This window comes from Rhinatrema bivittatum, chromosome 8 (genome assembly GCF_901001135.1).
Source record: "Rhinatrema bivittatum chromosome 8, aRhiBiv1.1, whole genome shotgun sequence".
NCBI classification, from domain to species: Eukaryota; Metazoa; Chordata; class Amphibia; order Gymnophiona; family Rhinatrematidae; genus Rhinatrema; species Rhinatrema bivittatum.
Window position 1 is genome coordinate 38,398,680 of NC_042622.1, and position 15,120 is coordinate 38,413,799.

Consider the following 15,120-nt stretch of genomic DNA (forward strand, 5'->3'; position numbering starts at 1 on the left):
AAGTTCTGCCGGCGGAAGACGATACATGGCATCAAAGTTAGAACAGGCCATTTCCTTCTCATTTGTTTAGATATATTAGATGTTTCTTGCATTTGACCTGCGCCACTATACTGATTGGGCCGAGTTGGGAGGAGGAGGAGGGGGACTGCGCGCGAGAGGGAGAGATGCTACATTCGCTCCAGGGGGAGCTCCGTATAGAGCCTGTCATGGGGACAGAATTTTTTTTTTTCTTATTTTCCTCCTCTAAATCCAAGGTGTGTCTTATGGACCGCAAAATATGGTACATAGGTTGTCATGTCAACAGCATCATAAATTATCCATAAATTACCCTGACCAGTTCTCCAAGTTGGAGCCCACATCACTCTTTAGATAATCCTTTGTTCTGTTAAAATCTTGCTGCTCAGGCAATCGTAATATCTTGTGCTGTGTTTACAGATGCCCCTGTAATTGACATGCTAGCCTGAGGTTCTGACCGTTACCTTCTGCTCTTGTGACCCTATAATTAGGTATCACAAATTGTCGCCAGCTTCATCTGCTGTCCAGGGGTCCTTGGAATTCCTCCAGGTCAGGCTCAGTAGGGCATTTAAAGTTCACATAGCCAGAAAGGCTAAGATAGCAGAGGATTCTGGGTTAGTTGCCGTCTCCATGTTGATCTCAAGCTCAGGCACACACATCACAGGATAAATCATAGCAAACTGGATGTCTCTATGGATTCGCTGCATACTATAGAGCAGTGGTTCTCAACTTTTCTTCCTTCATGACACACCTGACAGATGATGCTCACGCGCATCACATATTGCACACTACATTAACAGCTATAATTAAAAAATAAAAAAAAAACCCTAAATTATTTTATTGTTGAAAATGATGCAGGAGAAAGATAAAATATTCTTTCATGTCAACTGCTTAAAATATTGTTTCTTTTCACAAAAATTTTAATCTTTGCTTCCTACATTAGTGAAAAATCTAGGACTGATATGCATGTGCAGCACAGTTTTTCGATACAGTTTTTCTCATGCATTTCGCTGTCAACCTCAGGAAGTTCTGCCTCTTCTGGAATTTATACAGAGCAGAGTTAGAAAATTTCCCCTTTCAACTCAACATACAAAAAATATATTCAAATTCTGATATCCCCTCAGTAATAGTTCTTCAGAATTCCTTCCCTACCAGCCACTAGGTGAAATAACATGAAAGCCTGCTAAAAAGACATTTAGAAATTATATAGCACACCAGCCATACTATAAGAGTACTAACACCTGGGAACAGCAACAACCTGACCTATGAAACAGCAAAACTGCAAATGAGGAACACAGTACACTTACTATTGGAAAAACAAAGAAAGCCAGGCTGCTCTAGATCCCTACCCAGGAACTACGTCCTAGTTAGCAGAATCCCTCACCTCTGTCAAACATGCAGAATGCAGACTGACCCTTATCTAATACAGAATAAAAGACCATAAATTATAATCAAGCATACAGAGAAAAACTGAAACGCCAAGAAGCAGGGTGAGGAGAGGGAGGTGCGACGAGAAGACTGGGCAGGATTACAGCATGCCTGCAACATTTCTCTTTGGATTAGTGGTGGTAGTGATTGCCAGGGTTGAGGGAAAAGCAGCAACAGGGAGCAGTGCTGAGGAATTTTAAGTTCCAGCTCCTTACTCTGCACTCTTCTCAAGCAGCAAGCACCTGTGGCTGCTATAGAAAGCGGAGGCTTGCTATGTCAGTTTTGGAGGCACACTTTCCATCTTTTGGTGACATACCAGTGTGTCCCGACACACTGGTTGAGAACCACTGCTATAGAGAATGCACGTCTTTGAGCTGAGATGGCCGTCAAAAAGTCTTGAAACATCATCATGACCTTATGATCTTTATATTTATCATCTTTGTGCTTTTTATAAGCCATAAACGCTGCTGTTTTTTGTGCTGAGTTTAGAAAGTGTGGCATTACCAATCTTGGGCGATCCTCCAAACTCTTCTTAGGCCCAAGCCTATGTGCCCTTTCAATAATCAACTTTCCTTTTAAGTCGGGCAGTTTTTTTTTTTTAATTTGTAATTTTTATTGCTGTCAATCATAAACATTGAAAAAACAGTATTAACAAAAAGCTGAGGTTAAACAGCATTCACGCGGCAACCAGCTCTCGAGCCTGGATGGAAGATCCCCCATCAGACAAAGTCTTGGGCAGGCCCAGAAAGTGGAGATTATGCCACGATCTGTTTTCAAGATCTTCAAGTTTTGCTTCAGTGGCCTCAAGTGATTTTTCTAGGAGACATACCTGCAACATTAACGCCAAATTATCCTCCTCTACCACTGAAATCCTTCCTTTAGCAATAGCAATAATCTCCCCACGTCTGCCATCATTTCCTTCAGCTCAGAAAAGTTATTTATACAATCAAATTCATGTTCTAAAGCCGCCACTCCAGCTTCTGTGAGTCTCATAACCATCTGCTCTTCCATATCTGCAACTCCGAGGGAATCCTGTTTCTTGGCCATTTTGGATTCCACTGTTTACCTTTCTTTTCGTCCTTCCTGACTGGCTTAGTAGTCATCTCTGGTTCTCCAATTTCAATAAGGACTCTCCACCAAGCTATTATCGCTAACTCTCCAACTGGAGTCCAAAGGTTATTTTTTATGAGAAAAACATGCCAAAACAGGGGGGGTGACACCTGGAGCTCTAGTGAATACGGCCCACCAGGCTCGCTGCATCACATAATATCTCTGCTTGTGACGATTTTAGTTATGTAGGCCACTAGCACACATCCCATCTATTCCTTATGTCTCCTGACCATCCATCTATTATTGAAAGGCTGTGTCTTAACAACTGAGCCTGTCTTAAACCAGCTATAAAATGAATAGGTTGAACATACTAAGACTAACCATGTTTCTTTTCTCTCAGACTCCCAGTAATTTTGCACACCGCTTATGACAATTTTTTTTTTTGTTTGTCAGTCAATATAGGCACGCAGACAGTCGGCACTCGTGCAGCTTTGTCCCCTGCACACATCCGAGTAGTTCCTCAGTATAAGTATTCCACAACCGTGCGGAACGTGCAGCAGATTCCAGTACAGCAGGTACAAGGCTGAGTCATATCTTATCCAAATGTGGCCTTTGAGTAGGGTTCTTTAACACAAAGAGCATCTTAGATGTCAGAATATAATGGAAACGTATTCTCTACCACTTGCTCTCCTATTGCACGCGTAAGAATAAAGGGATGGATTGGATGTATCTGGAATATATATATATTTTTTTTTCCTATGGGCTTAAGATTTCCACAGAAGTTTTGGTGCTATTGGCACTAGAGCTTGAGTTAATCAACATCCTTTTGTGTCAGTTTGCCAATTGGGCATGAAAGTCATGGTTTGGCCTGGGGACTACATCCTGGCACAAACCATGTGGTGTATTAGATATACGAAGCAAACTCCTCGGGATGTCAGAATCGTTGTTCAGGCAATGACGCGTAGCAGTCTGGACTATTGCAGCTTGTTGTACTTGGCTTCCTCGAAGTACTTAAATAAAAGTGTTGCAGTTAGTCCCGAATGTGGCAGTTTGAGTTATTTATGGTTTGAGCTGGGGTATGAGCACTTCTTATATGAGGGAGAGATGCATTGGTTGCCAATGCATCAGAGAAGAGTATTTAAAGTACTTCATTATATTTGGAGAATTTTTGTTTAGGGGATAGAATGCACTGGTAGTGTCCGGCACGAGCCTTGAGGTCAGAAACTCCAAGTTCCTCCACCTTCAGTTTTTCATCTAAATAGGATCAGAGAAAAAGCTTACTCTAAAGCACCAAACTTATGGAACTGATTACCACTGGAGCTGCAAAATGAAACAAATCCTTTGACTTTCAGGAAAAAGGTTAAGGCATTCCTATTTCAGCAAGCATTTACTGAATAAATAGAAGTATAGTGAAGTAGCAGGTTAGGAGCAGCTCTGTGTTTGTGAGATATTTTAAGTTTTGTTTTATTTTAAGTTGGTATACATTTTATTGTATTTATTATGAATGTGGCTTTGTACACTGCATTGAACAATGTGGAAATAACGGATTATAAACTGGAATGAGTAAATAAAAGAATTCCCGGGCTGTTTAGTTTTGAATCCAGTCTACTAGTCACCATTTGACCTGGGGGAAAAGTCACCCCCTACCTTTGTGCCTCGGCTTACGCTAGCACAATTAAAACTGCAGTACTTATAAGTGGCAGAAGCCATGAACCACTGATCAAACTGATACCAGTGAAGCCAGGTTTATAAAGAGCATGTTCCTTTATTTTGTGCCACAAATAATACTACTGTGAGACCACAGAGAAATAAAATGTTGCCCCCTCTCTGATATTTTCACGAAAATATTTTTCTGTGATATGTAGATTATGGAGCCAGCTGTTCTTGTACAAGGCCAGGAACCGTTGACTGCATCTATGCTTGCCGCAGCCCCACCTCAGGAGCAGAAGCAGCTGCTGGGTGAGTGGAACTCCGAGACATCAGCAAATTTTAGAGATTTCATTTTTAATCAGATTGGTGGAGAATGAGAGGCTTTTGTTTCATGAACAGGAGAAAAAAAATGGTGCTTGAAAAGTGAGTGACTTATTTTAATCTAGGAAACTGTGTAACAACATGGACCACTTGGAAATATTTTTAAAATAGATAAAATAAAAATAAAAAAAGTTCTTGAAAATAGCGGGTTCTATTTAGCTCCTTCTCTAAGGGCCTAGTGAATATCCTGAACAGATCAACAATGGGGATGGATTTTTTTTCTTTTATGTTCGTAAAGAAAAATGTGTGCAGGTATATTGGAGTTTTGGTAGTGCATAAAACCCCTGTTCGTATTTGTGAGAGGGTAATTTATAACAGATGCTTGTGTTAATGAACTTTTATGACTCTTAACATTTTCTAAAGCAAAGAGAAAGCTGTAATGGTATATGACAAGCACAAGAAAGCCCTAGTCATGTAGAAAATAAACCTGAACAGTCGTATTCTTCTTTTGAGACGGTACAACAACATATGTTGGCATCGCCTGTCAACAGGTAGTAATTTTAAATTTAGGCTACAGACTTTTTAATGCATCCTGTTCCCTGCTCCACTCTGCTTTTAGCAAAGTATTCTGCTACTTTTTTTGTTCTTTAGAGTTTCTGGAAAAAGTTTGTTTTTTCTTAACTGCATTTCATGATTATTTACTGAGGTCAAAATGTAGAAAAGCAGCGAGTGAACAAGTTATCTGGCTAACTTGTGTTCCCTGTACGTTAGATATTCAGTGGGATAAGTCTCCGCTCAGTTACCTGGGTAGTGCTACCTGGTTATATTCAGAATGTAACTCTGGGTCTGCAGGCCCGATCCCCAAAACGTTCCTCCATCCAGCCTGCCCCAATATAAAAGACCAGGACCTCTGTGACTCTTGATCACCCATCCCTCCATGTTCTTTAATATAAAGTCTCCGAGCCCTCTTCTGCCTGCCCCTCAGCACTCCCCCCTCCCCAGGAGCACGTAGACGCTTGCCTGCTCCAGGCATTGCTCTGACAGTGAGATTGTTAACCTCTGCTTCCGGCGTTGCTGTCGGAGCAACGCTGGAAGCAGCCGGGAGCCAATAAGAGTGTGCTGTACTTCCAGGAGGGGGCTTGGCTATTTTTATATTATAGATCTTGGGGGGGGGGGGGGTATGGGGGAATGGATTGTAGAGTGTTTGCTATGGCTTCGGACCCTTCTTTTTTATTTTGGGGTTGAAGAGGGGACTCAGGTGCTCAGCCTGCACATTCTGTGAAATAGTTTGGGGGGTTTAGGGGATTGAGCCTACAGGCCCAGACTTTTATTTTTCTTCTTCTTAAATTTGCTTAACCGGCTATATTTTGAATATATTCAGTTAAGTGTCAAGTTATCCAGCAACAGACCTAGGCAGAAGTAGAGTTAGCTGGTGAACCCTGGGCTGCCTTGGAATGCCCCTGACTTATCCGGCTACGTTTTCAGTCTGATAACTACTTAGCCGGCTAAGTAGAAGGCAGAGAGCCCAGCAAGATTTTCAGAACCCACTGTTTGATCAGTGACGTCCCAGACTTAGCTGGGCAAACACTTTGAATGAATACCTAAATGTTTAGTCAATTTGTTTTAAACTTTTGGTGATGCATACCTATGAAGGAAAAGCACAAGTTTCAGTATATGTTCCAGTACTCAAAGTGGATGCAATACATGTCGGCTTTATGTACTTCTCAGAAACTGAAATACGTAGTTTGACTTACCACCAATAAGCCAGGATGGCTTTTATGGTACAAGTTTGTTGCATTTGTGTGGGGTAGTGTGAGCTATTTATAACCAGTTACAGGAAAAGTTATCCGGGATTATGTGTGGTGTGGAAATCTTGCATTAACTGTTGTAGTAAAGTAGAGAGTCATGGATCGTCACTTCTGTATTTATCTGAATGCAAACTTCTTATTTTTAAGCTATTTTATTTTATTCTCTTTGCTGTGATGTGGGCTAGGTGAACGCCTTTATCCCCTTATCCATTCCATGCACTCAGCGTTAGCTGGCAAGATCACGGGGATGTTGCTGGAGATAGATAATTCCGAGCTCCTGCACATGCTCGAATCTCCCGAATCACTACACTCAAAGGTATGGAAGGATTTGTTACACGCTAAACTCTTGTATTTTTAATTAACCTGTTAAGAGTGCATTTTCATGCCGCAGGATAATACAGAAAAGCGCCATACGGGTAGGTTTAAGAACTTCTATTCCACTTTTGCGGATTTTGGGCCTGAGGGGTGAGTTATCATGGAGTAGATAGTCCACTGAATGTTAGGGCTGTACTGTTTTATGATGACCTAAGACTAAACATTATTGGTGTCTATCATTTTCTGTCCTTTTGCATTCAAAACAACCCAAAAAATTAACACAATATTGTATCAGCATATGTTGTAAGCAAAATTAAGTAGATGCACTGTGACAACGTGCTACAATGAGACAAATGATGGATACATATAGTGAAATACAGCAATATAAACATACAAACTTTTTTTTCTATTAAATTTAAAAGCATTTGTTCTAAAGGATTGTGAAATTGACCAAACTTATTTTATGGGGCTGGTTTACAAGCTCAGGGCTTCAAAAACATTTACTGACGGGCCGATACAGTAAAAGTCATGGGAGAACGGGCGAATGCCCGCTCTCCCGGCACGCGCACAGGCCAGTGTCCTGTGCGCGCGATACAGTAAATAAAAATATTTAAATTAGGGCCCATGGCAAAAAGAGGCGCTAGGGACACTAGCGCGTCCCTAGTGCCTCTTTTTCGACAGGAGCGGCGGCTGTCAGCGGGTTTGAGAGCCGACGCTCAATTTTGCCGGCGTCGTTTCTCAAACCTGCTGACAGCCATGGGTTCGGAAACCGGACGCCGGCAAAACTGAGCGTCCGGTTTTCAACCCGCGGGCCGATTTCAAATTTTTTTTTTAACTTTTTTTTTTAACTTTCGGGACCTCAGACTTAATATCGCCATGATATTAAGTTGGAGGGTGCACAGAAAAGCAGTTTTTACTGCTTTTCTGTGCACTTTCCCGGTGCCCGGAGAAATTAACGCCTACCTTTGGCGCTAATTTCTGAAAGTTAAATGTGTGGCTTGGCTGCACATTTTGCTTTCTGAATCGCGCAGAGAATACCTAATAGGGCCATCAACATGCATTTGCATGTTGCGGGCGCTATTAGGTTCGGGGGGGGTGGTTGGACGCGCGTTTTCGACGCGTTTCAAAAACGCGCGTCCAATTGCGGGTTAACAGTGCGCTCGACCAGAGTGCACTGTACTGTATCGGCCTGTAAGTTACTGTAAGAATGGTAATAGGATTCAGAAGGGTGTTGAAATAAACATAGAAGGTCCTGGTGGCTAAAGGATGGAAATGAAGAAAGGGTTAAGCTGCATGCTGTGGCAGTAACTGCCCTAAACAGGAGGTGAGAGGGGGTTAACCACGCTGCGGCAGTTACTGCTCTAATCAGGAGGTCAGGGGAGTAACCTGCACGCTGAGGCAGTTATTGTCCTTTTAAAATAAAAATAAAAATAATAATAATAATAAACCTGCTGGTCAGACTTGGGTCTTTTTCTGCCAACATTTTCTGTATTGCTATAAGAACAGGAAACCTGTTTTTGTATCTCCACAGTGAAGATACAGGAGGTAAATTTGCATATACTGAGTTTCCAATATATGCAGACTTATTTCATGCATATGTATCACGGAGATCCTGAAAACCCTACAGCCTGCAGGGCTCCCAAGACAGTACTTGGTTTCCCAAACCTATCTTACATGCGGGCCGTTACAGAAAACTTCACGGGAGAGCGGGCGAGCGCCCAGGCCACTCTCCTGGGCGCGTGATCCAGTAAATAAATTTATGTAAATGAGGGCCCGCAGTAAAAGGAGGCGCTAGGGACACTAGCGCGTCCCTAGCGCCTCCTTTTTGACAGGAGCGGTGGCTGTCAGCGGGTTTGACAGCCGACGCTCAATTTTACCGGTGTCTGTTCTCGAACCCGCTGACAGCTACAGGTTCGGAAAACAGACGCCGGCAAAATTGAGCGTCCGTCTTTCGACCCGCGGGCCGTGGGCAGATTTTTACTTTTTTTTTTTTTTTTTTTACTTTTGGGGCCTCCGACTTAATATCGCCATGATATTAAGTCAGAGAGTGTACAAAAAAGCAGTTTTTTCTGCTTTTCTGTACACTTCCCCGGTGCCGGCTGAAATTAACCCCAGCCTTTGGGCAGGCGTTAATTTCTGAAAGTAAAATGTGCGGCTTGGCTGCACATTTTACTTTCTGTATCACGCGGGAATAACTAATAGGCCCATCAACATAAGGGGTAAAAATAGCGAGTCAAAAACGCGCAGCCAAACGCGGGCTAACAGTGCACTCCACCAGAGCGCACTGTACTGTATCGGCCTGATGGAAAGCGCACAGTATGGAGGTAAACATCTCAATACTAGTTTTGGCTGACAGTTTCCCTTGTCCTGGAAGCATCCTGAGCCTGCCAGCAAGTGAACGTAGAATTGGGGACACATTAGATCAATCTTTTATTCTCACTGATTGGCCCATGGTCTGTTGTATCGCCGCATTCCCATTCCAGAGCAGGACGTCGTCCTTAAAAAGCAAATTGTTTATGTATTTTCTAGGAGTTTATTTAATAATGCTTCAAGTAAGCCCACATCATAAACAGGATTCCAGCCAGCAGGAAAGAGTATTGTAAAAATAAGATAATTAACACTGTGTTCCTGCCCTTAAATGCTGAATATTATTTTTTTTAAAAATCAAATAGTGTCTGATTCAATGGCTTCAAATTCATTAGCACAAACCATGGAAATCTGATTTTTTTTCACTGCTCGGATGTGTGTGTAAATTCAAAGGTGTGCAACAATTATGCCTAGTAGTATATCTTCATGGGGCAGAGCTGGATATCTCCTCCCCCGCTGCTGTGCCAAATATCTTTATCTGCAGCACAAGGAACAAAACACCTTGGGCTGCATATTTCCACTTATTCAGCCATTGGACCAGTGTTTTGCAAAACAGACAATATGGGGCCTTATCCAACACAGAATTTTTTTTCCATACTAAGAAGTAAAATTTAAAAGGTACATGCGCGTGTATTATAAAATCCGCTACCTGCTGATTTCTGTATTGACGCGTGCATGTGTATTCCATCTCGGGCGCGTAAGTGGGGGGAATTTTAGGAGGTACGCGCGATGATGCAATAGGCCTTTTTCTCAGTTTGCTCCCAGTTCACCCCAGTAAAGGAGAGGACTTCCTAAACCCCCGAGCCTTAAATCCCTGCTGACTAGTCTTGGGGGTTTTTTTTGGTTAACACAACTTACACACTGTCCATAGCAGAAGTAGGTAGGGGGACCCCCGGCGTGCGCTTGTGCACATTAACTACTTGCGTGCTGACTTCGTGGTACAATGCTGGCCTGCCCAAGCCCCACCCCTTTCGCTGAGAATTTTGCTGTGCGCCTGGTGGGAGATACGCGCCTACCTGCACGGGTTTTAAAATCCGCGTGGTGCGCAGCAGGCCGAGTCACGCTTATCTCCCAGCTTTAGCGTGCATAGGGCTTTTAAAATTGACCAAGCAGAGAGTGGGATAATGTCCAGTGACTTAAAACTGGATCTAGTTAATAAATGGATCTCCCCCCAACCCCCACTTACTGGAAAGACATTTTTAAACTCTTGTGAATCTGTTTCTTGATAGGTAGAAGAAGCCGTTGCAGTTCTCCAAGCACACCAAGCCAAAGAAGGTCACAAGAGTGGGCCCACCCTCGTCTGAAGCAAGGCAGCAGATTCAGAGGAACAATTAACATTTCAGTCATCTTTTGTTATCCAGTTTAGCATCCCTTAGTTCTCTGCGTTGGTTGTGACCAGGGCTTTCTTTTGCGTGCAGCACAGTTCCAGATTTCTCTTTGCTTTTAGAAATGTTGCATGTCCCAAAGCTTAAGACAAGGAGTCAAGCCAGGAAAGTTCCTTGAAGTGCTACCAGCTGCACCGTCAGTGTAATGTTTTTTCTGTGTATATACTTTGCTGTTTTTCAATTCAGACTCAATGGGCCAGCGCGGAGCTGGCAGTCCAGCAGCTACAGGAAATTTAATTTATTTTCTCTGACCATTAAAAACAAAAATAACCTTGCAAAACATGAGTTTATTTCATAATTGTGAATCCATGAATGCATGAAGATTTGTTGGCGTAAACAGGCGCCTAAGTCAAAGCTTGATTCAAAAAAAATTAAGAATAATGCTTAACCCCCTCCTCACCTTTTTTTTTTTTTTTTTTGTCTTCCATCTTTCAGTGTATTTGGTATACAATATTTACTGCATATGTATCCTGATGATTAACCTCCTCAGGGCCTCATCCGGGATTAAAACCCAATGGTCTCAGGTGTACAAATTGCCCTCTGGTAGCAATGTTAAATGAAGCGTTGTACTAAACTTCTCTAGGCTCATTCTTAAATGGACCCAGGATCCCCCGGATAAGACTTGTTTACAAAAAAAAAAAGTGATTAGCTCACTGAAGACTGCTAAGTTCTAGGTGCTTTTGACATTTGGTTACAAGATTTTAATGAGTCCTTGTTTAATTTTAGGAGTGAATTAAAGAAATGTAAGCTAGAGAAGTTTAGAAGTGATAATGAAAGGGGTCCCACCAAGGGGCTGATCTCTTTTCGGGTGAGGGGGCTAAACAGAGCACTTCTAGGAAGCAGGTGACTTTTGGTTTAATCACACCCGGATGTGTGTTCCAGTGAGCAGAAATGTACTAAAATTTTCTTAGGGCTTACACCCCAGAAAACTGAGTATGGGGGGGAGGGGGAGAGATGCAGTGAACTTGATGAAAACAGGTTATTGAGTGAGGGCCCAGGATTCAAGGAATCCTGTGTTGTGAATTTATCCTTGGATCCAATATCAAATTGAGGTTTGGGGAAAGGGACTGAAGTTTGTACCAAGAGTGACGTAGGATGAGTTTGCAATTAAAGTACATTTGTTCAGATTTGTACTAGATTAGATTATTGAGAATGGTAGCTTTTTGCCAAGCAGATAGGTGTGCATTAGGATGCCTCTGTAATGGGTTGCAAGTTGATGTGGCTTTCCTCAGCGTTTGTCTCCGTTCATAAAGCTTTCTGCTAGCTAGAGAAATGTTAGAAAGAGAAAAGGCACATCAGTAACGTGAAAGAGAATGAAACATCTTTACGGAGTTTGAAATCAGACACTCATCTGATCAAAGCCACAATAGTAATGGGTTGGGGTAATTTTATGTCAAGGAAGTAAGGCAGTAGGTGGGGAGATGCCTCTCATAATCGCCTTTTAGCAGTGGTTAAGGCAGAAATTATGAACATTCTTAAACTGTTCACATGCAAGACATCATCACAGAGATACAATTCAGCTACATTTAAGGTTGAAAATCCAAGAATCCTGGATATACAGTGGCTTATAAAAGTCTTTACACCCTTGTATATTTTTCACATTCTACTGTCTAAAAAAAAAAAATACAACTCATAAGAACATGGTCTGAACCAATATGGCAAGTCTTGAGGGTCCATTAAGATCAGTATCCTGTTTCCAACTGTGGCCAATCCAGGTCACACATACCTGGCAGGATCCCAAGCAGAAGATAGATCCCATGCTGCCAATACCCAAGAATAAATAGTAACTTTTCCCAAATCTACCTGGTTAATAATAGTTATTGACTTACCCTATGCTACCTACTTTTATCACATCCTCTGGCAATGAATTCCAGAGCTTAATTGTGTTGTGTGAAAGAATGTTCTCTGTTTTGTTTTAAATGTGCTGCTTACTAACTGCACGGAGTATCACCTAGTTGTTGTATTTGAAAGAGTAAATAAGAGATTCACATTTCTATTCTATACATGATTTTATAGACCTCTGTTATATCCCCCCCCTTATGTGTGTCTTCTCCAAACTGAACAGCCCTGATCTCTTTAGCCTTTCCTCATAGCTGCTCCATCCCCTTTATAATTTTGGTCACCCTTCTCTGTATTTTGAAATATGACCAGACTTGCACACGGTACTCTAGGTATGGTCTCGCCATGGAACGATACAGAGGTATTATATTCTCCATTCCTAATTCTTATTTTTTGCTTTTTTGACCACCACCGCACACTGAGCAAATTTCAAAGTATTGTCCACGATGATGCCCAGATCCTTTGCCTGGATTGAAACTCCTAATATGGAACTTAACATTGTGTAACTACAGTGTGGGTTACTTTTCCCCTATGTGCATTACTTTGCACTTGTCCACATTAAATTTCATCTGCCATTTAGATTCCCAGTCTCTAAAGATCATCTGCAATTTCTCACAATCCATTTGTGATGTCACTACTCAGAATAATTTTGTGTCTGAAAGTTTGATTACCATTCATCGTTCCCTTTCCAGATCATTAATATATTAAAAAGCACCAGTCCCAGTACAGATCCCTGAGGCACTCCACTAGTCACCTTCCTCCATTGAGAAAACTGACAATTTATTCCTAATCTGTTTCCTTTTTAACTGGTTTGTAAATCACAATATCCCATAAATTTATTTTTTTCTCAGGAGTCTCTCTTGCGGACTTTGTCAAACGCCTTCTGAAAATCCAAACACACAATATCCACGTTTATTAACCCCTTCCATGCCGGATGTAGCCTTGTTACCTTTGTAGCTGCACCTCTTAGTTTTTTGGGGTTTTTTCTATTTTCATTTTTATCAGTCTCCCTTTTGAAAGTTAAATGCTAGAGCAGTAGATTTACTTAATGTCCTCTCTCCAATAAATAAATCAAAATTGATCACATTTATAATCAATGTTACCGTACACCCCAATACTGTTACCTCTGGCACCAAATCCTGCATTTCGCTAAGAATTAGGTCTAAAATAGCTCCCATTTGTTCCATGACCAGCTGCTCCATAAAGCAATCATTTTTTTTCATCTAGAAACTTGATCTCTGAAGTATGTCCTGATTGTGACATAGACCCAGTCAAGATTGGGGTAATTGAAATTGCCCATTTTTACTGTGCTGTCGTTTTGTTCCCTAATTTTATCATCTAATTTGTTCCCTAATTTTATCATCTGTCCATTTTGACTCTGATGGTAGTATACCCCTACAGCTGTACTCTTCCCCATCGCATATGGAATTTGCACCCATAAAGATTCTACTGTGCATTTAGTCTCCAGCAGGATCTTTATCCTAATGAACTCTGTGCCATCCCTAACATAAAGTCTGCCCCCCTCTCTTGCCCCCAGGTTGATCCATCCTCGATTGTTGTGATATAATTTATACCCTGGTATTATACTGTCCCATTGGTTATCTTCCTTCTACCAGGAATTGCCTACCTTGCTTTTCTTTTCTAACAGGCACACACACACACTTAGAATTACTTATCTTTTAGTTTTTAATGAAGCACTAAAGATTAGTTTACTTCAAAATCTCTCTCCCTCAAACTTTTAAGTCCCAAAATTATCCAGTAAAGTGATACTCACCGAACCTCTTCAGCCATCAGCAAAATCTTCTTCTACTCGTTTGTCTAAGAACATATTCTACATGTTTTTTTCATTGTGAAAGAATTATAGAAAGATTCCAGAAATAAGAATAAATAGTTTTGATTGCATAAGACTTTCATCCCTGTTGACTTAATGCTTAGTGAAAACTCCATTTTTTTTAGCAATATAAGCCACCAGTCTTAATTGGAAACAACATAGAAATGTTGAAAGGCGGTTAATACATTTTTTAAATAAGTAGTGTAGGATAATAGCAGGTTAGTCCAGTTTTCTTGCAGTCAAGAGCTCATGATCTTTCAGGTTGGCTGGGAATAATTTGTGGACTGAAATCTTCAAATCCTGCTGCAGATTTAATATTGGATTCAGGTCTGGTCTTTGACTTGAGAACATTCACATTCTTCTTATTGGGTTACTACTTTCTTGCTCTACTTTGTGCTTAGGGTCATCGTCCTGCTTGAAAGGTGAATCTTTTCTTCAGTCCCAGGTCTATGGCAGACTGGAGAATGTTCTCTTCTAGGATCTTCCTGTACTTTACCCACTTTCCTTGATCTTCACAAGCTTCCCAGTTCCCACTGCTGCAAAGCATCCCCACAACAACGCTGTTGCCACCAGGCTTTACTCTAGGAATGGTGGTAGCAGGATCATGTGTCCTTTGTTTTCTGTCATACATGGCGCTTGGCAATGAGACCAGAAAGTTCCTCTTTGGTAATATCGGACCACAAAATCTTTTCTCCCATCTGTGTGCAATGTCCCCTGTATGTTTTCTTTTTTTTTTTTTTTTTTTTTTTGCAAATGCTATGCAAACACATATGGCTTTTCTTCAGCAGTGGCTTCCTTCATGAGGCTGCAGAGAATATCCCAATTCATGCTAACTGGACAAGCAGCTAAGATGGATCCTCTGACGTCAGTAAAAATGAACATTGACCTATGTGAGCTATGTACAGCTAAATAAAAAAAAAGAGAGAGAGAGAATCTGCAGTGCTGTGTATGTGACTAAGTCTGATGGATTTATTGGCCTTTTCTAGCCTAAGTGGTACCCAAAAGAGGCCAAAAGAAACAGGAGGCCAGATGTTCTGTGTGAATTGGTACTGAAATAACATTTGGGGGCCTTTCTTTATGGCCCTAAATCCCAATCAAAGATCAAAGTATA

The 15,120-nt window shown here is 41.4% G+C and overlaps 1 protein-coding gene across 3 annotated transcripts in view; it reads left to right on the forward strand.

Annotated features, from left to right (window-relative positions):
* Positions 1–10,618, forward strand: part of PABPC1L (poly(A) binding protein cytoplasmic 1 like) — a 63,092-nt gene extending 52,474 nt beyond the window's left edge. For all 3 annotated transcript variants that reach the window (XM_029613136.1, XM_029613135.1, XM_029613137.1), the window contains exons 12-15: positions 2,947–3,068; positions 4,359–4,452; positions 6,458–6,588; positions 10,184–10,618. In XM_029613136.1, the coding sequence (XP_029468996.1) occupies positions 2,947–3,068; positions 4,359–4,452; positions 6,458–6,588; positions 10,184–10,258 (422 nt within the window). In that variant the 3' untranslated portion in view covers positions 10,259–10,618. The remainder of the gene's footprint in view (positions 1–2,946; positions 3,069–4,358; positions 4,453–6,457; positions 6,589–10,183) is intronic.
* Positions 10,619–15,120: the final 4,502 nt, after the last annotated feature.